The sequence below is a fragment of the Phacochoerus africanus genome, chromosome 9, assembly GCF_016906955.1.
Source record: "Phacochoerus africanus isolate WHEZ1 chromosome 9, ROS_Pafr_v1, whole genome shotgun sequence".
NCBI lineage: Eukaryota > Metazoa > Chordata > Mammalia > Artiodactyla > Suidae > Phacochoerus > Phacochoerus africanus.
The window spans coordinates 116,457,178-116,478,952 of record NC_062552.1 but is presented as its reverse complement, the minus strand read 5'-3'; the positions used below and the strand labels follow the sequence as shown (position 1 = coordinate 116,478,952).

Genomic DNA, 21,775 nt, shown 5'->3' with positions numbered 1-21,775 from the left:
GTACTTAACCCTTGAGCTCTTAACTCTTAATTCCTCCTGGCTGGGTGTCCTGAACTGTCCCAGGGGAGCCCAGGGGACAGGAGCTGCTTGTATGGGCCACAGCTCCCTGAAAGGCAGAACAAAGGGCTCCTCCATCTTGGAGGTGCTGCTACCCAAGTTTATGCCCAGCTCCAGCCTCAGGCCTAGAGCCATAGATCCAGGGAACAGAACCCTGCCCTCGGGGAGCTCCCAGGCTAGTGGGGAAAACTAGCAAACATTTCTATTAGTTTAACTACCGTCTGCCCTGGGCCCGGCACAACCTGGGAACTGGGGTGATTGCCCTGATTGTGGCTTGGAAGATGGCGGGGGCAACGTGAACCAGTTTGCCAACTTCATCCTGGGCAGCCCGGGCACATTTCCAGCCCTACCTTCTTCTGCTTAGAAACAAACAAAAAATCAAAGTAATTTGATTCAGCCTAACCCTGGTTGAGCACTGACTCCATGCTAAATCCCCAAAGTCTAATTACTTAACTACTGTGCACAGTAATCTTAGCAGGTGTTTGTTTTCTCTCCCCCCTCAGACAGCCAATGAGCAAGGGGCAGTGGCTGCTAGTAAGCCCTGCACAGCAGGGAGATGATGCGGCGATTTCTCAGGCAGCACTTGTCTATGCGCTGAGCCCCCTGCTTTAGAATGTTCTTCCACAGCCACCCCGACCCTTCCAGGGTGAGCGCAGATATCGCCTCCTCCAGGGAAGGCGCCCTTGCCCTGCACCACTGCGCTCTTTCCTCTGGAGGTATTTGTGTGGGCCGATCTATTTCTGAACCCCTCGTCTCCTCTGTGCCTTACACGCTCCCTGGCAGCAGAGCCTGGGTGCCTTCCAGCTTTAGAGCCTAGTACAGGGCAGGCTGTGGAGATAGTCAAGAAATAGACGTTGCAATTAATGCCGCAGGAACTTGCATGAGACCCAGAGCGGGAGCCCCGTTCTGTGCTGAATTAGCAAAGTAGACCCAGAAACTGGTGGCACTTTCCCACGTGCAAGGGGACAAGCCACTGGGCACACAGAGTTCCTCTGCTTCTCAGTCACACAACAACTTTTCTGTTCCTTTCCAAGGGAGCCATCCACTGCCCTTTCAGAAGAACACCGCAAATTATTCCAGCACATTTATTTTTCTTCTTTTTCAGTAAAATGCCATGCTCCGATGGTCTCTTCATAATGGACAATGTTTAATAGAAAAAAAAAAATCCCTTTTCAAGCATTTGACTTTTCTGTTGAGCCGAATGGCTAGATCTCCTCCACCCAAGGTAACACATGGCAATGCTGAATGATTTCCATTTTTAACTCGGGGAGAAACGCTCCCTCAGGGTTCAAGAGGAAGCCGAGTGGGCGCTCTCTGAATTGCGGGAGGCCCGCATGGCACCGAGAGCTGAGAATCTGGAAGTCAGGGGGTAGCAGATGGCCCAGTTAGGAGGTGAGATTGCGAGCAGATGGCCCCGAGAGTTTGGATGAGGCAAGAAGAAAAAACAACTTTTGATTGCAAACAAATCAGTATTAGAAGCATACCAAGAAGTGGGGCCCACACAGATGTTTGCTGTTGCGATGGAGAGGAATTCCCTGTCTCTCAGGGGCTACCCGACAGCGACGGAGGCTGGAAGTTGCAATGCAAGTCCTCATCTCTAAGCTGGCTTTTCGGAGTTCCCGTGTGGCTCAGCAGGTTAAGAACCCAACTAGCCTCCATGAGGATGGAGTTCGATCCCTGGCCCTACTCAGTGGGTGAAGGATCCGGTGGTGCTGTGCGCTGCAGTGTAGATCAAAGAACGGGCTCAGATCCCACATGGCTGTGGCTGTGGGGTAGGCTGGCAGCTGCACCTCCGATTCAACCCCTAGCCTAGGAACGTCCATATGCTGCGGGTGGCGCTGTATAAATAAAAAAATTAAAGATAAAACATAGACTGTCTTTCTTTCATCCTATTTTTTAATAAGGATGGATAAGGGCATAAGCTCATCATTCCGACTACCCAAATTAAAAATCTGAGCCCCCCAGGGGATGGTCGGCAGGCTCTGGTGATAGTGGATGCATGCCATTCCCCATCAAAACCTAGAGAATGCACAGCACAAGAGTGGATCCAGATGGAAACGATAAACTTTAGTTAATAAAAATGTATCCATATTGGCTCATCAACTGCAACAAATGGACCACAGTGATTCAAGGTGTCAACAGGGGAAGCCAGGAGGAGGGAGAGTAGAGACAGGAACCTGTATGCTCCCGTCAGGTTCCTGGTAAACCGAAGACTACTCTAAAAATAGTCTATTAATTCAAGTCTATTAATTCTCCCTCCTTCTCTCTCTCTCTCTGTCACTTCCGTGTGCGTGCTCGCTCTCTCTTTCACACCCGTTCCTCGTTCTTCTTGCTGGCTGGGTGACCTTAGACGGGTTACCTAACCTCTCTGGGTCTCCTTTTCCACATATGCAAAATGAGGACGTTAAAAGCACCCACCTAAAGAGTTGTTATGAGAAGCGAGTTTGTTCAGACACAGAAAGCACTCCGAATAGCACCTACACATGGCAGAATGGTGCCAGCCAATGTGACGATGATGGCGGCAGCTCCTATGCTGGGTGTGCCTTAAACACTTGGATGCATCATGTGGTCTGAGGCTTGCAGCAGCCCTAGGAGGCGGGTGGGAAATGCCACTATCCTCATTTAACAAAACAGCAACCCTGAAGCTTAGAGAGATTATATAACTTGCTGAAGGTCACATGGCTGGCCAGCAAGGGTGCGCTGGGACACAAATCCACACATCTGCCTTCGCCATGACAAGCTCCCATCTCCAAGGACAGGACAGGTGCATGCTGGGACTGGAGCATCTCCTAGCTGCTGGAAATCCTATGTAGTCTCATTTTGGTGTGAGGGGGAAGGGAAGAAGGAACAGGGGAGGGGGTGGGAGAGAGAAAGATGGAGGAGAGACCAAGCCCCAAAGCAAGCAGGATCTTGGCAGAGCTGATACTAGAATCCAGATCTTTGGCACCCAAGCCACTTGACCCACAGTATAACATTCCCACGACCCCCGCCCCGAAGCCAAGAGGGATCTCACGGATGACAGGCTGCTGCCTTCCTCGGCCTCCACTTGTGACCACCTATTCCACGGTGGTTGGTGACAACTGCCCCAAGAAGCCACCTGGCTCTCTGGAGGTCACCTTGCCCAGGAAAGTCCCTCCCCAGGCTGGAACTCCTGCTCCACCCTCAGGGACAGTACCTGAACTCTCATCTCCCTGCCCACAGGAACGAGTTCAAGGCTTGCTTTTACATAACGATTCTAAAACTTGGGATGTGTGACTTGTCTGCGCAGCCTGCCGAAGCAGCATCTGAACAGACGTTCGTTCAGAATCCAGACACTTCAGCTCGTCGCCGGTACCACCTCACCTCCAACACCCACACGTGATGATGTACTTTTTGCAGCTCTGGGTCTCCTCCTCCTCCTGTTTTCTTGTGATTTCTGCACCCCTGCTCCCCACTCAGGGGCACCCACAGAGACCCACTGCCTGGGGTACCTGCCCAGGGATCTCATGGGCCTTAACCCGCCTGCAGGATCAGGCCCCTGCCCACCTGCACCACACGCGCTCTCCTCTCACGATGGCCTCTCCATCAGCCCCGGCCAGGAATAAAAGCAAAACCTCCACCCAGCGCTTGCATCCAACTCCTCTGCGCCCCTGAAAATCGAGAAACCACCCCCATCTCCGGATTTCTCCCAGGCACCTCTGTGTCAGCCCTCTTTTCCCAGCCCTCCCACTCTGGCCTCTATTATGGGCTGAAGGTGTCCTCCCCCAAAATTCCTGTGTGGAAGCACTACCCCCCCCCCCAAGTAATGGTGTTGGAGGCGGGGCATCTGGGGGACCACTCAGGTTAGAGGGAAGGTGGGCCTTTGGCCTGCTGGGCTTGGTGGCCTTCGAAGAAGAGACAGCAGACAGCCTGCTGTCCCTCGCCTTCCCCTGCACACGAGGTCACCACCAAGCCAGGAGGGAAGCTCTCACCAGGCCCGGATCGCAATGACACGCTGACCGTGGACTTCCGGCCCCCAGGACTGTGAGAGAACACATTTCTGGTGTGTGAGCTGCCAGCCTATGGAGTTTTGTTACGGCCACCCACGGCCGCCCGCCACCCCCAAAGACGTAGCTGCAAAGGGGAAAACCAAACATGACAAAGCAAATCCCTCCAACATCGACGGGGAGAACGAAGCTCCTCTCCCCTTTATCAAACATCAGGCGCAGGACGTTGGGGACCCAAGCGAACAGCGGTGACCTAGCAGAGGAGGGACCACTGGTTCCATCTCGAATGTGCAGGAAAGGGCAGTGTAAGAATGAAGGCGGCATTCCCAGCCCAGCTAAAAAGCGAAAATGTAAGCCACCAGCCAGCTGTCAAGACACAAAACCAGTTTTTTCCATTCAGTGGCAGGTTCTGCAAAGCATCCCCCCATCTCCGAAAGGTTAAAAAACAAACAAGCCAGGATGTGTTCCCAGAAGAAAAAATAAACAATGTTGCTTTAGCAAGATGTTTACTTCTTAACTGGTCCTCATAAAATCCAAGGGACATGTGGTTTTCAGTACCTATAATACACAATCGCTGTGTCCTCTCTGGAATAAGCAGATTAAAAAAACGATAATGAAAATGGAAACTAATGCCAGATCATGTACGTGTGTTAAGTGCTTGATGGGTATTAGCTCATTTAATTCTAACACTATGAGAGGGATGCAATTATCACCCTTTAACCACCCTCATTTTACAGAGGGAAAAACTGAAGGACATCTATGGTTTTAAAAAGCAAACAAGGCTCCCCGTTTATGTCCTCGTTCAAGGAGGCGAACTAACAATGTAACAAACAACACATACAGTGTCTGTAAAAAGCTGGACCAGGAGAGCCAGGGACATAGAAGGCCACCTTGGGCTGGCTAATGGGGAGCGGTCAGTGGACTTGGCCATCACAAGAAGGAGCCTGTCTTGGAAGACCTGGGGCAGGAAGGGAGGGGGAGAAGAGCGTGGTTCCCACAAGTTCCACACGCCAACCACGGAATGTGGCCATCACTGGTTCTGATTTCACAGGTCACAGCCAGGCCCAGGCATCTGTGACTTTCAGAGCCTCCCAGGCATTTCTCACCTGCAGGCCAGGGTTCCACCCTAAGCCCTCCAGGCGCCACCACTGGAAACCCTTTGGGTTCTGATGGGGACTGAAGGTTTGTGTCTCCCTGAAATTTCCTATGTTGAAGTCCAAACCCCTCCCCCCACCCCCGCAATGTGATCGTGTACAGAGGTGGGGCTTTGGGGAGGTAGTCTGGCTTCAGTGAGGTTATGAGAGGTGTCACCGTGATGGGACTAGTGCCCTTTCAGGAGACGTCCTCCCCCCACTGTGAGCGCACAGCAAGAAGGCTGCCGCCTGCAGGTCAGCAGTGGAACCAGCCAACACCTTGATCTTGGACTTTCCAGCCTCCAGAAGGAAAGACAGGTCCACTGCTTAAAGCAGCTGGTCTGTAATGTTTTGTTCTGGCAGCTGAACTAAGATCCCCAGAGATTCAAAGTCACTGCCTCTCATGATGACCATTTCATGCATTTTGCAGGGAGGGACCCACTTCTTCTGGGGGTGGGGGTGGAAATAAACTAATAACTTTTCCATAGACCTCAGTGGTCAAACATAAAGTCTGGTTTTTGCTTATTTCTTGATGAGCTTCCCTACATTTAAAAAAGAAATCACACTGTTCTCAGGAAAATCACTATATTAAACCAAGTCTCAGCCTTCATTCAACATTCAGATACCACTGAAAGCCTACCAAGTGTCAGGGAGTGACCCAGCCCAGGGCTTCCTGGCCACTGGTGGGCACAGGAGCCGCCTGGGAGATCTCGCTAGGATGCAGATTCTGGTTCCACAGTATGGCTGGAGGGGGCCTGAGAATCTGCATTCCTAACAAGCTCCCAGGTGATGCCAACCCCGCTGAGCAGCAGGGTTCCAGCCTGGTAAGGATCAACGCTGGCTTCAACGTGGAATCAGCTGGGGAGCTCTTAACAGGAACAGATTTCTGGGTTCTACCCCAAGGAAATCAGACCCTCCAGGGGTGGGTCCTGAGCCTTTAAAAAGTGCTTCCATGATCTGAACATGTGGTCTGGGTTTAAAATCACTCTTCTGCGCACAGAGCAAGGAAGCCTTTAAAAGGAGACAGGTGACGGGTAACTTCAGATGAGATACATGTTGTGAAAATCATATATGGTAGCCTGGTGGGGGAGACACTTAAACTGAAGCACAAATAATGAGATGGAAATCCCATCAAGATCTGGGGGGGAGGGGGGGTGGAGTTCCCATTGTGGCTCAGCAGAAATGAACCTGACTCACATCCATGAGGATAAAGGTTTGATCCCTGGCCTCCCTCAGTGGGTTAAGGATCCGGCTTTGTCATGAGCTGTGGTGTAGGCTGCAGAGGCGGCTCGGATCTGGCATGGCTGTGGCTGTGGCATAGGCTATGGGTTCAGCCCTAAAAGACCAAAAAAAAAAAAAAGATGTGGGGGAATGACCCCAGGCTGGGCAAAGAGCCCACTTTCCCCCTCAGGTCTGAAGGGACGACTAGACCAGGGTCCCATTCATGTTTTTAGGAAACAAAGCTACATCTCACAGGTGAATAAGAGTACTCAGACGCAGACAGAAAATAAGACACAGTCCCTCCCCTGGAGGTTCTTTAAAAACTGCAAACTAATGTTTGCGGACCTCCTATTGCTTTAGCTCCAGGAGCTGACACAGCAGGAAAGTCTTCAAGCTCCATCTTCCGACATCCCTGAAGGAGCTCATCTGGTGAGTCAGACCTGGGGACCCTCGAGCTGGGAGAGAGGGATGCAGGGCAGATGCTGCAGAGGATGCAGCAACCGCGTGGTTCATTACGGGCAACTCCTTTAACTGTAGAAAAGGCAGCCACTGGACGTCACCCAGGCACACCCCTGAAACTCCAACTCGGAGGGCGCTCCGGTCCACCTTGATCGCAGCAGCATCCCCAGGACAGGGCGGTGAATAGTGACAAAGCACTGAGGGCCAGCTTCCAAAACCACCCACCCAGACAGAACCCTAGTACTGGGGGAGGAAGCTTCAGTCCCCTCCCTCCAAAGGCAGAGCCTGTGACCCAGGTCTGAGCCTGTCCAGACCCAACACTCCCCTGGCCAGGCAATTGCCTTAGGGAAGTCATGTGACCCAAGCTGAGCCACCAGAACCCTGGGGGCTTCTGCAAAAGCACCTCGGCCAGCAGCATTCTGTCCCAGCAGTCTGGGGTCTGGAAGGACAGAAAGCCAGAGTTGTGGTCACCACCTCCCTATGCTGGATGACATCAGAGTCCAGAAACAGAAACCGAGTCACGACACGTCACCTTTGATCTCACACTTTCAGTGACCAAGCCAAAAGACTCCCTTTTTTGCTAAATAAGCCCAGTCTGGGGAGGTTTTCTTTTCTTTCTTTTTAGGGTTGCACCTGCCGCATAGGGAGGTTCCCAGGCTAGGGGTCAAGTTGGAGCTGCAGCTGCCGGCCTATACCACAGCCACAGCCACGCAGGATCTGAGCCCCATCTGTGACCTACACCACAGCTCATGGCAATGCCGGATCCTTAAACCCATTGAGCGAGGTCAGGGACTGAGCCCAATCCTCCTGAATACTGGTCGGGTTTGTTTCATCGAGTCCCAGTGGGAACTTCCCAGAAGGGTCTCTGTCACCACCTCATCTAGACCCCAAGAATCCACAGAACTACATCGGACTCGCTCACCCACCTCTGAGCCTCTGATGTCCCATGAGCTGCAGACCAGGGGACCTCTGCAGCCCTCCTACGTTACCCATTTCCCTGGGTGGTGAATCTGTCTTCTCTACTCGATTGCGAGCTACGTGAGGACAGGGGCTGCCTCTGTCACTTGCTTATACTCCCCGCAAGTGCCCACTGCAGAGCTGGACACACAGCAGCAGAGGCACCGCCACACAGCTGTGAAATGGAAAGGGGGCTGGGCTTTCTCGTGGTCCAGGGATGAGGAGGCTGGAAGGCAAGGCAGGCTTCAGCTCCACCTAGGTCAGGAGGGGAGCCAGAGCTGGGGCAACGGAGCAGGGAGGGTACATGTGTTGAGCCAGGTAACCCGGGGATGATCCCGTCAGCCAAGGGATCGTGGGAAGTCACCAAACTTCCGAGCCTGGCATTCCTCATTTTTGCAAAAACACTAAGGCTTAGAGCACTTAATATTCAAAAATGCACTTGCATTCCATCTGGTATCTACTGAGCCCTATCCTGTGGGCAGGACTCTCCCCCAGAAAAAGTCAACACAGAGCATCATCCACATGCTACTTATGGCCAAATATTTTGCCAGCTTCCCTCCTCGTAAGGGGGACAAGGCCAGGCCTTCCTCCTAATAAGGACTGGCTACTCCACCGGGGAATAATTTTTGCTCAGACATGGCCAACCATGGGGCATAGGAGACTCTATCCTAAGAAACAGAGCCCTAAGCAGATGTGCCCAGACTGGATGTCATAGAAGCTAGAGGAGAAGGACACAGCCAGCCCACGATGAGGGCATTAATGAGCTAGAACCCGGTCAAAAATGCACTGGCCCTGCTCAGGGGTTTAAGGATCTGGCATCGCCATGTTCCCCAAGGGGATGGGGCCGATTCTGGCATCTCAGGTGCCTGGAGCGAGGATGGGCCACAGCAATAGTTCCTGGCCTTACACATGCTCGCTCGTTAGCACTGCGCATGTGCCGAGCACTTCCAGCCAGTGGAAGGAGGCTGGGGAAGGGATGGGCCAGGCACGGCTGCCCACTGGGTCACCGGGATAGATGGGAGTTCAAAGGGACTCCTAGCTGCTCCTCCGCAAGTCCTTCCAGTTCCCTCCCCATCAAGCAGAGGACAAACAATTTAGAGGTTTACCCAAACCTCCCTCCGTGTCCCTAATGGACTTCTCAGAAGGCTCCAGAAAGCACTGAAAGTGGTGTAGCAAACAGGCCCTGAGGGAAGGCCCTGGTCTTAAGCTCGTGGAACGAACCAAACATTTCAGACACACAGGCCTCCAGGGCCAGCTCCACCACTTACAGGTTTTAGGACTTGGACTCGTGTCTCCTCCCTAGATGTTTCCCAACCTATAAAACCCAGTTAAGACCCGCCTATGGAAATAAGACGCGTGAAATGCCATTCTAACCTGCTCCTTTGGCCTGGGTTTCTATGTTCTGTACACACAGCCCCATACAGAGCCTTGCCGATTCCTCCAACCAGCCAGAGCAGGAGACAACGTGCTATTCTACCCACTTTATAGGGAAGACCATCTAAAAAGACTGACTTCCCCAGCAACTCGGTGCAAAAGCCAAGTGGTACCCATCTCTAATAAAACCTCCTGGGGTACGGAGAAACAAGAATCCTCCTACACTGTTGGTGGGAATGTAAATTGGTGCAGCCACTATGGAGAAGAGTATGGAGGTCCCGTAGACTAAAAACAGAGTTGCCATATGATCCAACAATCCCAGTCCTGGGCATATATAGGATAAAACTAATTTGAAAAGATACATGCACCCCGAAGTTCATAGCAGCACTATTTACAGTATCCCAGACTTGGAAACAACCTAAACGTCCATCAACAAATGAAAAGGGTCAAGAAGATGTGGTATATACACACAATGGCATATTGCTCAGCCATCAAAAGAAATAAAGAATGCTATTTGCAGCAAAAGATGGACCTAGAGATTATCACACAGAGAAAGACAAATACCATAGGATATCACTTATATGTGGAATCTAGAAAAGTGATACAAATGACCTTATTTACAAAACAGAAACAGACGCATAGACCAGAAAACAAACTTATGGTTATCAAAGGGGAAGGCGGGTGGGGGGAATTAATTAGGAGTTCAGGATTAACGTATACACGCCACTACATATAAAACAGATAACTAACAAGGACCTACTATTCTACAGCACAGGAAACTAGACTTAGTATCTTCTAATAACCTACAATGGAAAAGAATCCGAAAAAATATACATATACTTTTCATATCCACTTAGTGTATATATATATCACAAGACAGTTATATAAAAACTAAAACACTGTAAATCAACCATAAAAAATAAATAAAATAAAATCTGATCATTCCCAGAGGGCTTTCAAGTATATCATTCCATAGGGTCTTTCTCACCAAAGCCCCCAAGTTGTGAAGCCAGAGCTAAACCCAGGACTGGCCTGTCTGAAGCCTGGGCAGCTTCCCTTCACTGGCCAGTACTCTCTCTTGTGCTAAGAGTCCTCAACCATTTAAGCAAACCCTGCCTCTGGCAAGAGAGGCAGCCTCTGACCCCCTAAGTCAGAAGAGGAGCATCAAACCCGCCTCCCAGAGCAAGCAGAACACATCTTCGGGCTGGCACAATACCTGGCCCTTCTCTTGTAGAGGCGGGACCCTGGGACCCCAGCATGTCCTACCTCTGCAGCGAGCCTGGGTGATCCGGCCCTAGGAGGTCATCTCAAAGTGCCCCCTGCCGGGGCTCGCTGTCCCCCAGAGCTCCATCAGATGGACACAGCAAGCAAAAACAAAAAAAAAAAAGGAAAGAAAAAGACGACACCCAGACAAACAAAATCAAGAGAGCAGCGGTGACACATGCTTTAGGAGCATGGTGAGAGCAAAAAAATGACAATTTAAAACCCTCTCATGTGACCTTTTCAGCTGTTGGATAAAGAAAGTACTTGAGCTGCTTAGCAGCACAACTGATTGACGTCCATACATTACCTTTCGGCACCTTACAGCTACCCTTTCCCACGCAGGTTCACAGAGCCACCTTTTCCAGCTCTGGTTCTAACAGTCCATCTACACACCAGCTCGAGGCCGGGCCACATGCCTTGGGAGGAGACTCTCTCTTACCCGGGTCTGTGCAATTCTTAGCGGGTTGAGTCCCATTCACTGGTGCCATCAGCCTTCTATTTCTCCATGTGTCTTGCAGAACGTGTTTGCTAGCAGAAGCCGTTTTGTGCCCTGGATTGGAAAATAAGCCACAAACAACCATGAGATCAACGTGGTGCCTGCATTCTCACAATGGCCTATGTGCCTGTATCTTGCTATGTCAGCAACAGCCCTGTTTGACTATGTAGGGCCCTCTGCAGGGAGTGATACAGGGAGTGGAAGCACAGTATCACCTGCTCACCTACAGTAATCTGTTTCCTACGTCCAGTTCATTGTCTCTGGTCCCAGATGGCCAGCATGGGATCTGACCTTGGCTAAGACTGCCCTGGTCCTCGGCCCCTCACAGGTGCAACAAAGGGTTTTGAGAGGTGACCATTAAGATCTTGACCTGGAAACACGCTCAGGTGTCCCTGTCCTGAAGGAGAGCAAGTCAGCAAGCAGGTAGGAAAAACTGCTGGGGCCTGGCCCCGGGCTCCCTGCCCTTGAATGTTCACACAAACCACCTGGGAACCACGTTAAAATGCAGATGCGGATTCAGGAAGTCTGGGACGGGACCCAGGATTCTGTACTAACAAGCTCCCAGGTGATGCTCATTCTTTTGGTCCAAAGGTCGTATTCACTAACAAGGGATCCCCAGTGTGGATGCTTATGACCAAGCACAGTGAAAACTTCAGGCCTCCTCGATCCAGCAAATGAAAAAAAGTCTCACTTTAAGACCTTGAAAGCACTCACTTATCTCTCCTGATGTGCACACCACTTCAGCTGGGTAACAATTCCTCTCCCATATATAATGCTGACTTCTAAGCGCCTCTAGGTATTTTGACATTTCTGGTATGTAACTCAGGGAGAAGACACACCAACTCGCCCAATTGCGAAACACGAGGGTATTAAGATGTTCAAAGAATCTTTCTGGATTTCTGTTGGAAAGAGCCACTTTTTGACCTTATCTCCTCAAATCACAAAAGGTGGGTTTTGAAAGGCAGTATTAGGAGCTTAATCAAGCTCCACCTGATTTGTATTAATCAGTATAAACCTTTCTAAGTTGCCCCTTCCTAACGGCTCAGGAAGGTATCATCTGCTCTATTCCCAATGTCCAGGTTACTAATCACCGAATTTCATTTTTTAAAAAATGTTAGAAAAAAAATCGAGGAAAAAGGATATACCTCTGAATCACTTTGCTGTACACCTGAAACAACATTTTAAATCAACTATATTTCAATTTTAAAAATGAAATTGCTAAAGGACATTAACATTTTACTATAAGGGGACTATTAGCCAGTGAATATCTTCTGAAGGTTCCACATGGGCTCACAGCCCCTCCTCCTCCCCCAAACATTTTTTTGTAAGTCTCTTTTCCTCTCCATGTCATATGTGCATATCCCAAGCAACTCCCAAATCCCTCGAGTCTCTTGTTGGATGAAGGAGTGTGACAGTGGCCCCAGACACCAGTGCTCTCCTACCGGTGGGAATTAAGCGCAGTTGAGAAGTGATGCTGAAACACAGCAGCAACCTCCCGAGGGGACAGACTGCCCCCAACATTTTTAGGGTTTGGAGGCGGCTCACCAGGACACCAAAGGCGCCCCTTTGACAGGGGTGGGCTGACACTCGGTTCCCAAGCTCATTATCTGGGTTTTCCAGGAACTTGGAAGAGCACAACCTTCTCCACTCCGCAAAACTGCAAAGCAGTCGAGTCAGTTTCATGCGCCTCAGGCCAAGAGAATACACACCCTGACCCCTCCGCTGCGCTGCCCCCTCCCTGTGCTCTCCAGGGACAGAACTCTGGCGCCCGGGGGCCAATGGTTCAGGCTTTCGCCTTAGTAACACAGAGCTGCAGCCGCGTTCTGAGCCCCCAGGGGCTGCGCGCAGCTCAGGCGAACAGGCGCCACAGCTCAGAGCGTGGATGTCAACCCTCCTGGGTGCGCTCTACCTGACAGGTAGGGAGGGGACCAGCCTGACTGGGAAGGAAGGGGAGATGTCTCCGAGCCTCCCTGCTGCTTTCTAGTCCAAGACCCCCAACACCTGGGGCGGGCCCACGCCGGTACCTACCCCAGCTGCCAAAGAAACCAGATGCACAGCAGACCAGAGCCAGCACCGCGCACACGAAGCCAACTTGCTGTGACAGCATCTCTCGCCTCCTGCGAACTTTGCGCCGCCCGAGGGGCCCGCGGAGCGCCATCCCGGAGCGCCTGGATGCTGTCTCTGGGAGAGGATGGGGAGCTCCAGCGGCCAAGGTGCTATCTGTGGCTGAGCGGCGTGGACTAGAGCGGGCTGCGCGAGCCTCAGAGGCGAGGGCCTCCGGGCCACAGCTTCATGGCCCGCGGGCGAGGTCGGCGGGGAAGCCGGGAGGGGAGGGTGGAGGTGGGGCCGCGCGGCACGGCCGGAGCTCAGAGTCCCGCGCTCGGCGTGCGCGCTCCGCGCACCATGGCTCCGTGGCGAGGAGGCCGACGCCGGCACGGTGGCGCTGGCGGCCCTGGCTTACAGGGCTGGCGCAGTCCCGGCACTGGTACCGCTACCTGTCCGCTCAGCCTCGGCGCCCTCGCCCGGCCGCAGCCCTGGTAGCAGTGGCCGCGGGCGCCCGGGGGAGCACTCAGGGCGCCCCCGCGCCCCGCTCCGCAGCTCCCACTCGCAGCATCCTCCCCCACCAAGTTTGGCGGCGGCCGCTGGCCAGCAGCGCTCCCGGCTTCCCAGCACGCCGAGCCCAGGCGGCCCAGGGCGCTCAGGGGGAAGGCAGGCGGGACGCGTGGGACCTACGACCCTCGCCAGGAGCAGCCTCGACGTCGGCCCTCCGGGGATGAGCTCTCCCCGGGAACTTTCTCTCCGGCTGCTGGCGCCTGCGTCTGCGAGGCCGTGGCGCCTCCCGCCCTCAGCTCTCGCCTGCCTTCTCCTCCCCTCCTGCCCGCCTCTCACCCCCGCCCCTCCCCAGCACGTGTACTCCTCCCCTAGGGTGCTCTCGCCCGTGCGCTCCTCCTCTCCCCCGTGAGGCTCAACTACTGACCCACACAATCGCCCTCCTTCTCCTTTTTCTCTCCTCCCCCCCCCCCTCCCTCGGGAGCCGAAACAAACCCTCTAACCCTCCGAGGCTGGGCTGCCGCGGAGAGGAACAGGTTATGGCACCGCAGGGACTCGCAGAACCAGGGTTTCGGTAGAGCAGCCGCTCTAGTCCGGGTTCTGCACGACCCCCGAGGCGACCGGAGGCCCCTCCACCCCCCTGGGGCGGGAGATGCACGAGAAGATTAATTGCTCGAGCAGAGCTAACAAACAGGCTTGCACCAAGCCAACAAGCGCCCGCGGGGACCGGCTCCTACTGGGCTCTCGGGGCGGGTGGGGGAGCCGGCGGCGGGGGCGCAACGCGGACCTGCAAAACGCTGGAGAGCCCCGCGAGTTCTGCGGCCCCACCGCGGAGAGTTGTGCTTTTCCTGTTCTGGAGCCCTACGGTTTCACGCGGCTTTCTGGCTTTTGTTTTCTCCGTTTCCCTGATCGGCTCTCTAGTGTGAGCCGCCTTAAAAATGGGGCAGGAGGGAGCATTTCAGAAGAGCAGCAGCTGAGTTGTAAACCAGGTGTCAGCAGGTGGAGGGGCCCTTTAGCCCAGGGGGTTTGTGACACTCCCTGGGACTGACTTCCTTCCCTGGCCAATTGTCAAGCTCCACATTAGGGCCTGCTAGGGGTTAAGTCCACTTAAAATCCCTTTTGGAACAAATCCAGCTCTTTTTAATTAAATAAACACACACCCACCATGTGCGGGACCTGTGCCAAGTGCCAGCCAGAGAAAACAAAGCAACCCCAAAATGCATAAGGTCCAGCTCTTACTTTCAAGGAACCCCAGATCAAAGGGGAGCCAGACCCTTAGATAAATGCCTGTTTAATGGGGTCAGTTCTAAAAGTCGCTGTTGCTGCAAAACACAGTTACTCCATCACTGCTCAAAGTGTGGTCCACAGCCGCATAAGCATTGCCTGGGAGCTTGCAAGAAATCCAGGCCTCTAAGATTCCAGCCCAGACCTACTGAGTCAGAATGTGCCTTTTAAACAAGACCCCCCTGGAGATCCGTGTGCACATTCAAGTTTGAGAAGCATGGCCCTTGCAAGTCTGTCCCACTGCTTCTAGCCGGGTACTGTCTGCATGGTTCTTCTTGGACTGGCTAAGCAGGGATAATGTTGCTGGTGTTAGCCTGGCATAGCGACACAGGTAAGAGGTACCTGGAGGGCCGGGGGAGGGAGAAGATTCACTAATTATTTTCCGCAGTTCCATTTCAGTACCCACAGCTACCGAAGGCATGAACACAGGACTAATTGCAATGGCAACCCCCAGAGGAAATGAAATGGAAAAAGGCTGGGTTGGCCTTGTATATAACAGCCCAGAGTTCTGTTTTGTGTGTAGAGCAGCTTTACCTTTGAAAATCTCCTCCTGTATTGGGGACCTCTACCAAGCATACCTGCCTGTGGCAGGAAAAGCACTTTTCATGTTTGCAGAATTTTCTCCTCATCGACCAGGCTGTACAAGGATGCATTTGTCAATGGCAAATAAAAGCCCATAGACCAGTGTTAAATCTGTCATTTGGAAACCGAGCCAAGAGCCCTTGGCATCGTATTTTAGCCAAAGAAAAAGTTAAAGTGATAATACACTCTTGTACTGCTCATAAGACAGCATTCAAGTCGTGTCGGTTAAAGCAACCCTAATGAATCAAATAGCATATCATTACCAAGATTTCGTATTTTCTTAAAACCTTTGTCCATGGGGATCATGCAGGGCTGGTGAAAACAGACACTTTTGAATCCAAAACAGGCCGAAGGAGTCATCAGGTGTCTGTCTTTAAACATTTAGCCAGCTCTTTCCTAGAACATTTCTTTGACATTGTTCACCTGCTCTCAGTTAATAGTTAGAACCCTTGGAATAATTTCACATGCACAAATGGATTCCTTTTATTTGACAGTTTAAAAAGCAATTCGTTTGAAATTGTACTTTTTGCTTCATTTAAATAGTGCCCATTACCAAATAGCCTTTGCTGCAGCTCTAATGACTCACCCGGCAGAAGAGAGAATTGGGTTTTATGTACCTTTCAGATTCAAAGCATCCAGGAGCATTTGCTAAGCAAGGCCATGGAGACAAGTGGAAAATGCTTTTCTGGGTTTATCTTAGTTCTGGCTAGTTCTGGCTTCAGTGATGATGGGCTCAGAGTATCCAGTCTGCAACAGGATATGTTTCCTTCTGATGTGACATAGGAGACTGTGCATATGACCAAATTTCACCATGTTGGTAGGAAGGCTCAGTTGGTGGGGATAGGTACAATTTTTTTTCTTAATAATTCTTTCCGATGGCAAGAAGAGCCTCACCACTTCGTCTGTCCTCTTGTTTTTTTTTTTCAGGGAACTTCTCTACGAATTCTGGTTCCTCCTCCTCTGTCTTTCAGATGGCTGTAGCAGTAGGCACCACTTAGGGCAGTGGTTCTCAAACTTGAGTGTGCCTCAGAATCTCTTGGAGGGTGTGTTAAAGCTCAGATTGCTGAGCTCCACCCCAGGGTTTCGGCTTCAGAAAGTCCAGGGTGGGGCCTGAGAATTTGTATTTCTAACAAGCTCCAGAGAGAAGCAGATGCTGCAGGTCCAGGAACCACACTTTGAGAACTCCTGGGCTAGGTGATGCTGTGGTAATTATGACAAACAGTAAAACAGGAGTTCCTGTCCTGGCTCAGTGGTAACAAATGAACCCGACTAGTATCCAGGAGGACACAGATCCATCCCTGGCCTCACTCAGTGGGTTATGGATCCAGCGTTGCCGTGAGCTGTGGTGTAGGTCGCAGATGCGGCTTGAATCCCGAGTGGCTGTGGCTGTGGCTGTGGCTGTGGCATAGGCTTGCAGCTGCAGCTCTGATTCAAACCCTAGCCTGGGAACTTCCACATGCCAAGGGTGTGGGCCTAAAATGACAACACACACACACACACACACACACACACATTAGCTTCAGGGTAGCAGAATAGGCAACCCCAAAATGTGCCACTTTAGCATAGGATTATTTTGAGCTGAAGGCAAGTAAGAAGCAGAGACAAGGAAAGCTCTCTGCACTTCCTGTATTTGCTTAAACACAAGAAATAAATGTATAGAGACGTCCTCCATCCTCCCAATACCAGGAAGGACAGAAGTTAATCACTGGCGACAACTCTAGGTTTTTATCAGCCCAGGGACAGCCCCAAAGGAAACTCTACAAACTTCGCTAAAACTTGCCTTCATCCGCCTTTGGTTTCGTTTTGTCTGTGCCTTCTCGTGATTTGCCGCCCCTAGAAACAGTCTTTTTCTTTTGGCTTCTCACTTCTCTAAACATATACTATTCTTTTGTTAAAATGCTATGATTTACTCATCACTGGGTGATCCCCTGTGTATACACCATGCACGTATTAATAATCTTCCATTTGGTTTTCTCTTTTTTTTTTTTTTGGTTTTCTCTTGTTAATGTGTTTTTGTTTTTGTTTTGCTTTTTAGGGCTGTATCTGGGGCCCTATATGGAAGTTCCCAAGCTAGGGGTCGAATCAGAGCTGCAGCTGCCAGCCTATGCCACAGCCACAGCAAGGCAGGAGCCAAGCCGGATCTTCAGCCTACACCACAGCTCAGGCTATGAGGGATCCCCAACCCACTGAGCCAAGCCAGGGATCAAATCCGCCTTCTGATGGATTCGTTTCAGCTGCGCCACAACGGGGAACTCCCTCTTGTTAATGTCTTTTGTTGATCTGATTTACAAGGTCCCAGCCCAAGAACCTAAGATAGGGAAAACAGTCTCGCCTCCCCTACACTTGTCTGTCTAGAGATGGTGTGTCTTGAGGGCAGTTACTCTGGTACCTGGGAGGAGCCACCACTCTAAACTATGACCGTTCCTGCGCCAGCGGGAAGAGAGAGACAGCTGGAGGGTCGGGAACTGGCAATTGAGGACTCTGGTTGCTGCTGCCCGCCACTCACCGCTCATTGGCCAAAGCTAGTCACGTGGCCCCAGCAACTCCCCAGGAGGTCCGGAAGCGCTCCACTCCCACCGCAGCCTGAGCCCTACACTCTGTGGAGGTTGACCCCCATGCCAGCCACGCCTGTGCAAACCTCATCCTGCTTCCCTGCTTTCTAGGACCTTTCTTGCCTGTTCCTTCCTCCTCCCTGATAGGGTTGGTTCCAAAGTCCCCGGCTGCCTCTCCATTATAGAGCTTCCATCACGTGGTTTCCTGATCTGCGTGAGCGTGTCTGTCTCCTCCCCTAGCCAGTGAGGACCTCGTGGACCTGCTATCTTATCCACAGCTCTGAGCACAGTGCCCAGCACGTTGGGTGCTTGTTAAAGTATTTCTGGGATGAATAAATAAACACATTTTGGTTACAATGTGGAGAAAATAAAGAACACGTGCCCAGGTAGGTGGGACCAGCTCTCACCTCACATCAGCACCACCCCAAGTGTCCATCCATCTTCACTGTCAAGGCCACCAGCGACCTGTGGATACATCTCAGCAGAACTGGACGCTCTTGAACGCACCCTTCTGACAACAGCCACATCCCTGACTTTCTTAACAGCATGTGCTTACAGTTTTTCTCTTCTTTGACCAGCTCTTCCCTCTGCCTTCTGGGCCTCTGTTCTAGGCCCATTCCTTCCCTCTTTATGCCTTTTGCCAGGAGAGTTCATCAGTTCTCTGGCTGAAGTTTTTTGTTCTCTACTGCAGATTCAGAAATCGGAAGCTGGAGCTGGAGTCTTTTCAGAAACTCTGACCTGCGTGTTCAGGGGATTGACCAGGTCAGGAGTCATCCTTGTTTTCCTGCCTCTTCCCCATCATCCTCCAGTCCAGTCCGTCATCACTCAGGCCTCAGGTTTGTCCCCTTTCTGCCATCCCCACCAGGGGCTCCATTCCTCACCTGCACCCTCAGCAGCCCTTCTTAACCAATGTCTCTAATCCCGGTCTGTCCATCACACTGCTTTCTCCTCCCAGCAGCTAGGGGGAAAGGAAAAATCCGATTATATCCCTTCCTCCCATTAAAATCCTCAGAGCCTCCCTGCTGCTTTGGGAGCTTGAGCTAGACTTCCAGCTCCTGAGCTTGGCACATAAGATCCTGTGTCATCTAATCAGTGCTTTCAACATTGGCTGCATGTTCAGTTCACCTGGGGAGCTTCTAAACCACCCGGAGTTGGGAACTGGGCATCAGTACTTTATCCAAACTGCAACCAAGAGTGTTTTATTCACCCTGCCCCAGACCCTCCTGGCTCCTCCAGCCCCATCTTTTGCTATTCCCTTCCTCTCACTCCAGGCTCCAGCCGTTTAGAATCTCTTGCAGGCTCTTTCTTGCTTTTCAGAGGTGACCTGTGTTTTATTTTCCTTGAACAAGCCTTCCCACATCCAAAGTCCCCTTTGTCTAGTGTCTCCACAGAATTCACACATTTCAGTCTGTTGTCAAATGTGATGGTGTTAAGAGGTGGGGCCTTTGGGAGGTGATTAAGTCATGAGGGTGGGGCCCTCACATGTGGGATTAGTGCCCTTATTAAAGGAAAGAGCTCCTTCTCCTCTGGTGAGGACACAGTGAGAAGACAGACTTCTCTCAGTCCTAAACTGGATCTCATCAGACACCCGAATCTGCTGGCACCATGGTCTTAGACCTCTCAGCCTTTAGAACTATGAGAAATTGGAGTTTCCATTGTGGCTCAGTGGTAACAAACCCAACTAGAATCCATGAAGATGTGGGTTCAATCCTTGCTCAGTGGGTCAGGGGTCCAGCATTGCCATGAGCTGTGGTATAGCTCATAGATGCAGCTCAGATCCTGTGTTGCTGTGGCTCTGGTGTAGGCCAGCAGCTACAGCTCCAATTTGACCCCTAGCCTGGGAACTTCCATATGCTACAGGTGTGGCCCTAAAAAGACCAAAAAAAAAACCTATGAGAAATAAATTTTTGTTGCTTTTAAGCCATCCAGTTTATGGTATTTTTGTTATAGCAGCGTGCACCAAGACACCTGGATAACTCTTTCTTTTGCTTCCAATCTTAGAGATCATTTCCCCTAAGAAGTCTTCTAGGATCACTGAAGTCTGAGTTCAGAGCCCTCTCTTCTATGTTTCATGGTGGCTTGTACTTCTGTCAAATAATTCATCATGCTGTATTGTAATTACCTATTTGCTTGTGCATAGTTTTCACCAGACTCTAATCTTTGTGGGGACAGGAACCACTTCTAAGTCACTCCCTGGACTTAGCAGGTGCTCAGAAAATACTCATGGTAGGAAGGGGCATGGCTCCTTCACATTCAGCAAATATGACTTGACCTGTTATGTGTCTCCCATTGGCATCTGCCACACGTAATGTTTTCAACATCTTGTGTCTTTTCATTCCATAATAGCCCTGGAATAGGCAGAGCCAGAATCATCATCCCCATTTGATAGATGCCTCAGGAGGCTGAGGCTCCTCACAGTGAATTGGCCCAAATAAGTTTGCAAAAGGAGTGAGAGGTACCGCTGGGATTTGAATCCAGGTTTTTGTTTTGTTTTGTTTTTGTTTTCACGTTTTAAACTTTTTATTTGCATATTTAAAAAAATTGTGCATTCCAATAATTAAAATCATTTGAACAAAAAAAAAATGGCACTCTGATTAAACTGCATTTTACAGCCCGCAGGACACCTTGGACCAGCTCGCTTTTTACTCTAAATTCCACCCAGCTTCCTCCTTCACCAACATGCAAGTTCTTTTCCTTCCCTGCCAGCCACCCAGGCAGATGGGAGAGGCAGGCGCGGCCTTCGTGTCAGTAGTTCTCCATTCTTTGATGTGAAAAGGGGCAGCACAGTCATTTAAACTTGATCCAACCTCTTTGCATCTTACAAAGTTAAACAGCTAAAAGAAGTAAAATAAGAAGGCAATGCTTGTGGAATGTACAGTGCATACTGGCGGCGCGCGCCTCATTACGACTCGCCTGCTTGCTTCTCCTGTTCAATTGTTTCTTTTGAAGGCAGTGGATTTTTCTCTTGCGTTTCTGTCTTCTTCAATTTCGACTTATCGAATTTCTCAATCTCAGCCATATCGGGTTTGTCAGACATGGTTGCAGAGGACGCGGAGTGAGGCGCAAGCGAGAGGAATCCGATCTATGCAGTGGCCGCCGCCGAGTGCCCTGAATACAGTTTTATTCTGCGCGTTGACCAGCTACACCATGACACAGCTCCTCATTCTGAGAGGTGTGCTAAATAGTGCTTTGTAGAAATTTGTTCTTAGAAGAGACAGAAAGTTGTATATGATAGACCTGTTTTTTGCCTGGTTACTAACTAATGGTGTAAACTCCCAGCCAAGGCCAACTAGCAAGGAAAGATGATTAAATAGGCTGAACCTGGGGTTCCCTGAAATCAAGTTAGGTAGCTGCTCTAAATTTTATAAGTCTGATCCTCAGGTTTCTTGGATTTAAACATGGAAATGACCAATCCCTTTGCTCATCATTTATTCAGAAAACATGTATTGAGCACCTGACTGTGTGGCACTTTATCCTTATCTTACCTCGCTGTAAACCCATGAAGAATGCTGCCAGAGAGATGAACTTACTCTGTCAAAGAAATCCAGCACGAGCATGTCTTAAAGAGCAAGCAGTTTCTTGTCTTTTTTTCTTCTTTTTATGGCTGGATGTGCCACATATGGAAGTTCCAAGCTAGGGGTGGAATCGGAGCTGCAGTTGCCAGCCTATGCCACAACCACAGCCATGCCAGATCTGAGCCACGTCTGTGACCTATGCCACAACTTGCAGCAACTCCAGATCCTTAACCCACTAAGTGAGGCCAGGGATCAAACCTGCATCCTCAGAGACACCATGTCAGGTTCTTAACCCACTGAGCCACAACAGGAACTCTCAAGCAGTTTCTTATAGGCAGGAGTCGCCAGAGAGCCATCCAGGCTTGTG

At 51.0% G+C, this 21,775-nt stretch overlaps 2 protein-coding genes across 2 annotated transcripts in view; both read right to left on the bottom strand.

Annotated features, from left to right (window-relative positions):
* The window catches only part of SLC24A4 (solute carrier family 24 member 4), a 171,480-nt gene extending 157,689 nt beyond the window's left edge, over positions 1-13,791 (bottom strand). Inside the window, exons 1-2 of the mRNA XM_047796192.1 lie at positions 12,954-13,791; positions 10,869-10,979 (exon numbers count right to left, since the gene is read on the bottom strand). Of these exons, the coding sequence (XP_047652148.1) occupies positions 10,869-10,979; positions 12,954-13,083 (241 nt within the window). The 5' untranslated portion in view covers positions 13,084-13,791. The remainder of the gene's footprint in view (positions 1-10,868; positions 10,980-12,953) is intronic.
* Positions 13,792-20,394: 6,603 nt separating this feature from the next.
* LOC125135353 (thymosin beta-4) lies at positions 20,395-20,998 on the bottom strand. The gene has a single exon (XM_047795397.1). It carries the CDS (start codon positions 20,928-20,930, stop codon positions 20,796-20,798), a length of 135 nt encoding a protein of 44 aa, XP_047651353.1. The 5' UTR covers positions 20,931-20,998; the 3' UTR covers positions 20,395-20,795.
* Positions 20,999-21,775: the final 777 nt, after the last annotated feature.

What these genes read in the sequence shown, in the direction of transcription:
- LOC125135353 (XM_047795397.1), bottom strand. Translation starts at nt 20,930, where the DNA reads ATGTCTGACAAACCCGATATGGCTGAGATTGAGAAATTCGATAAGTCG.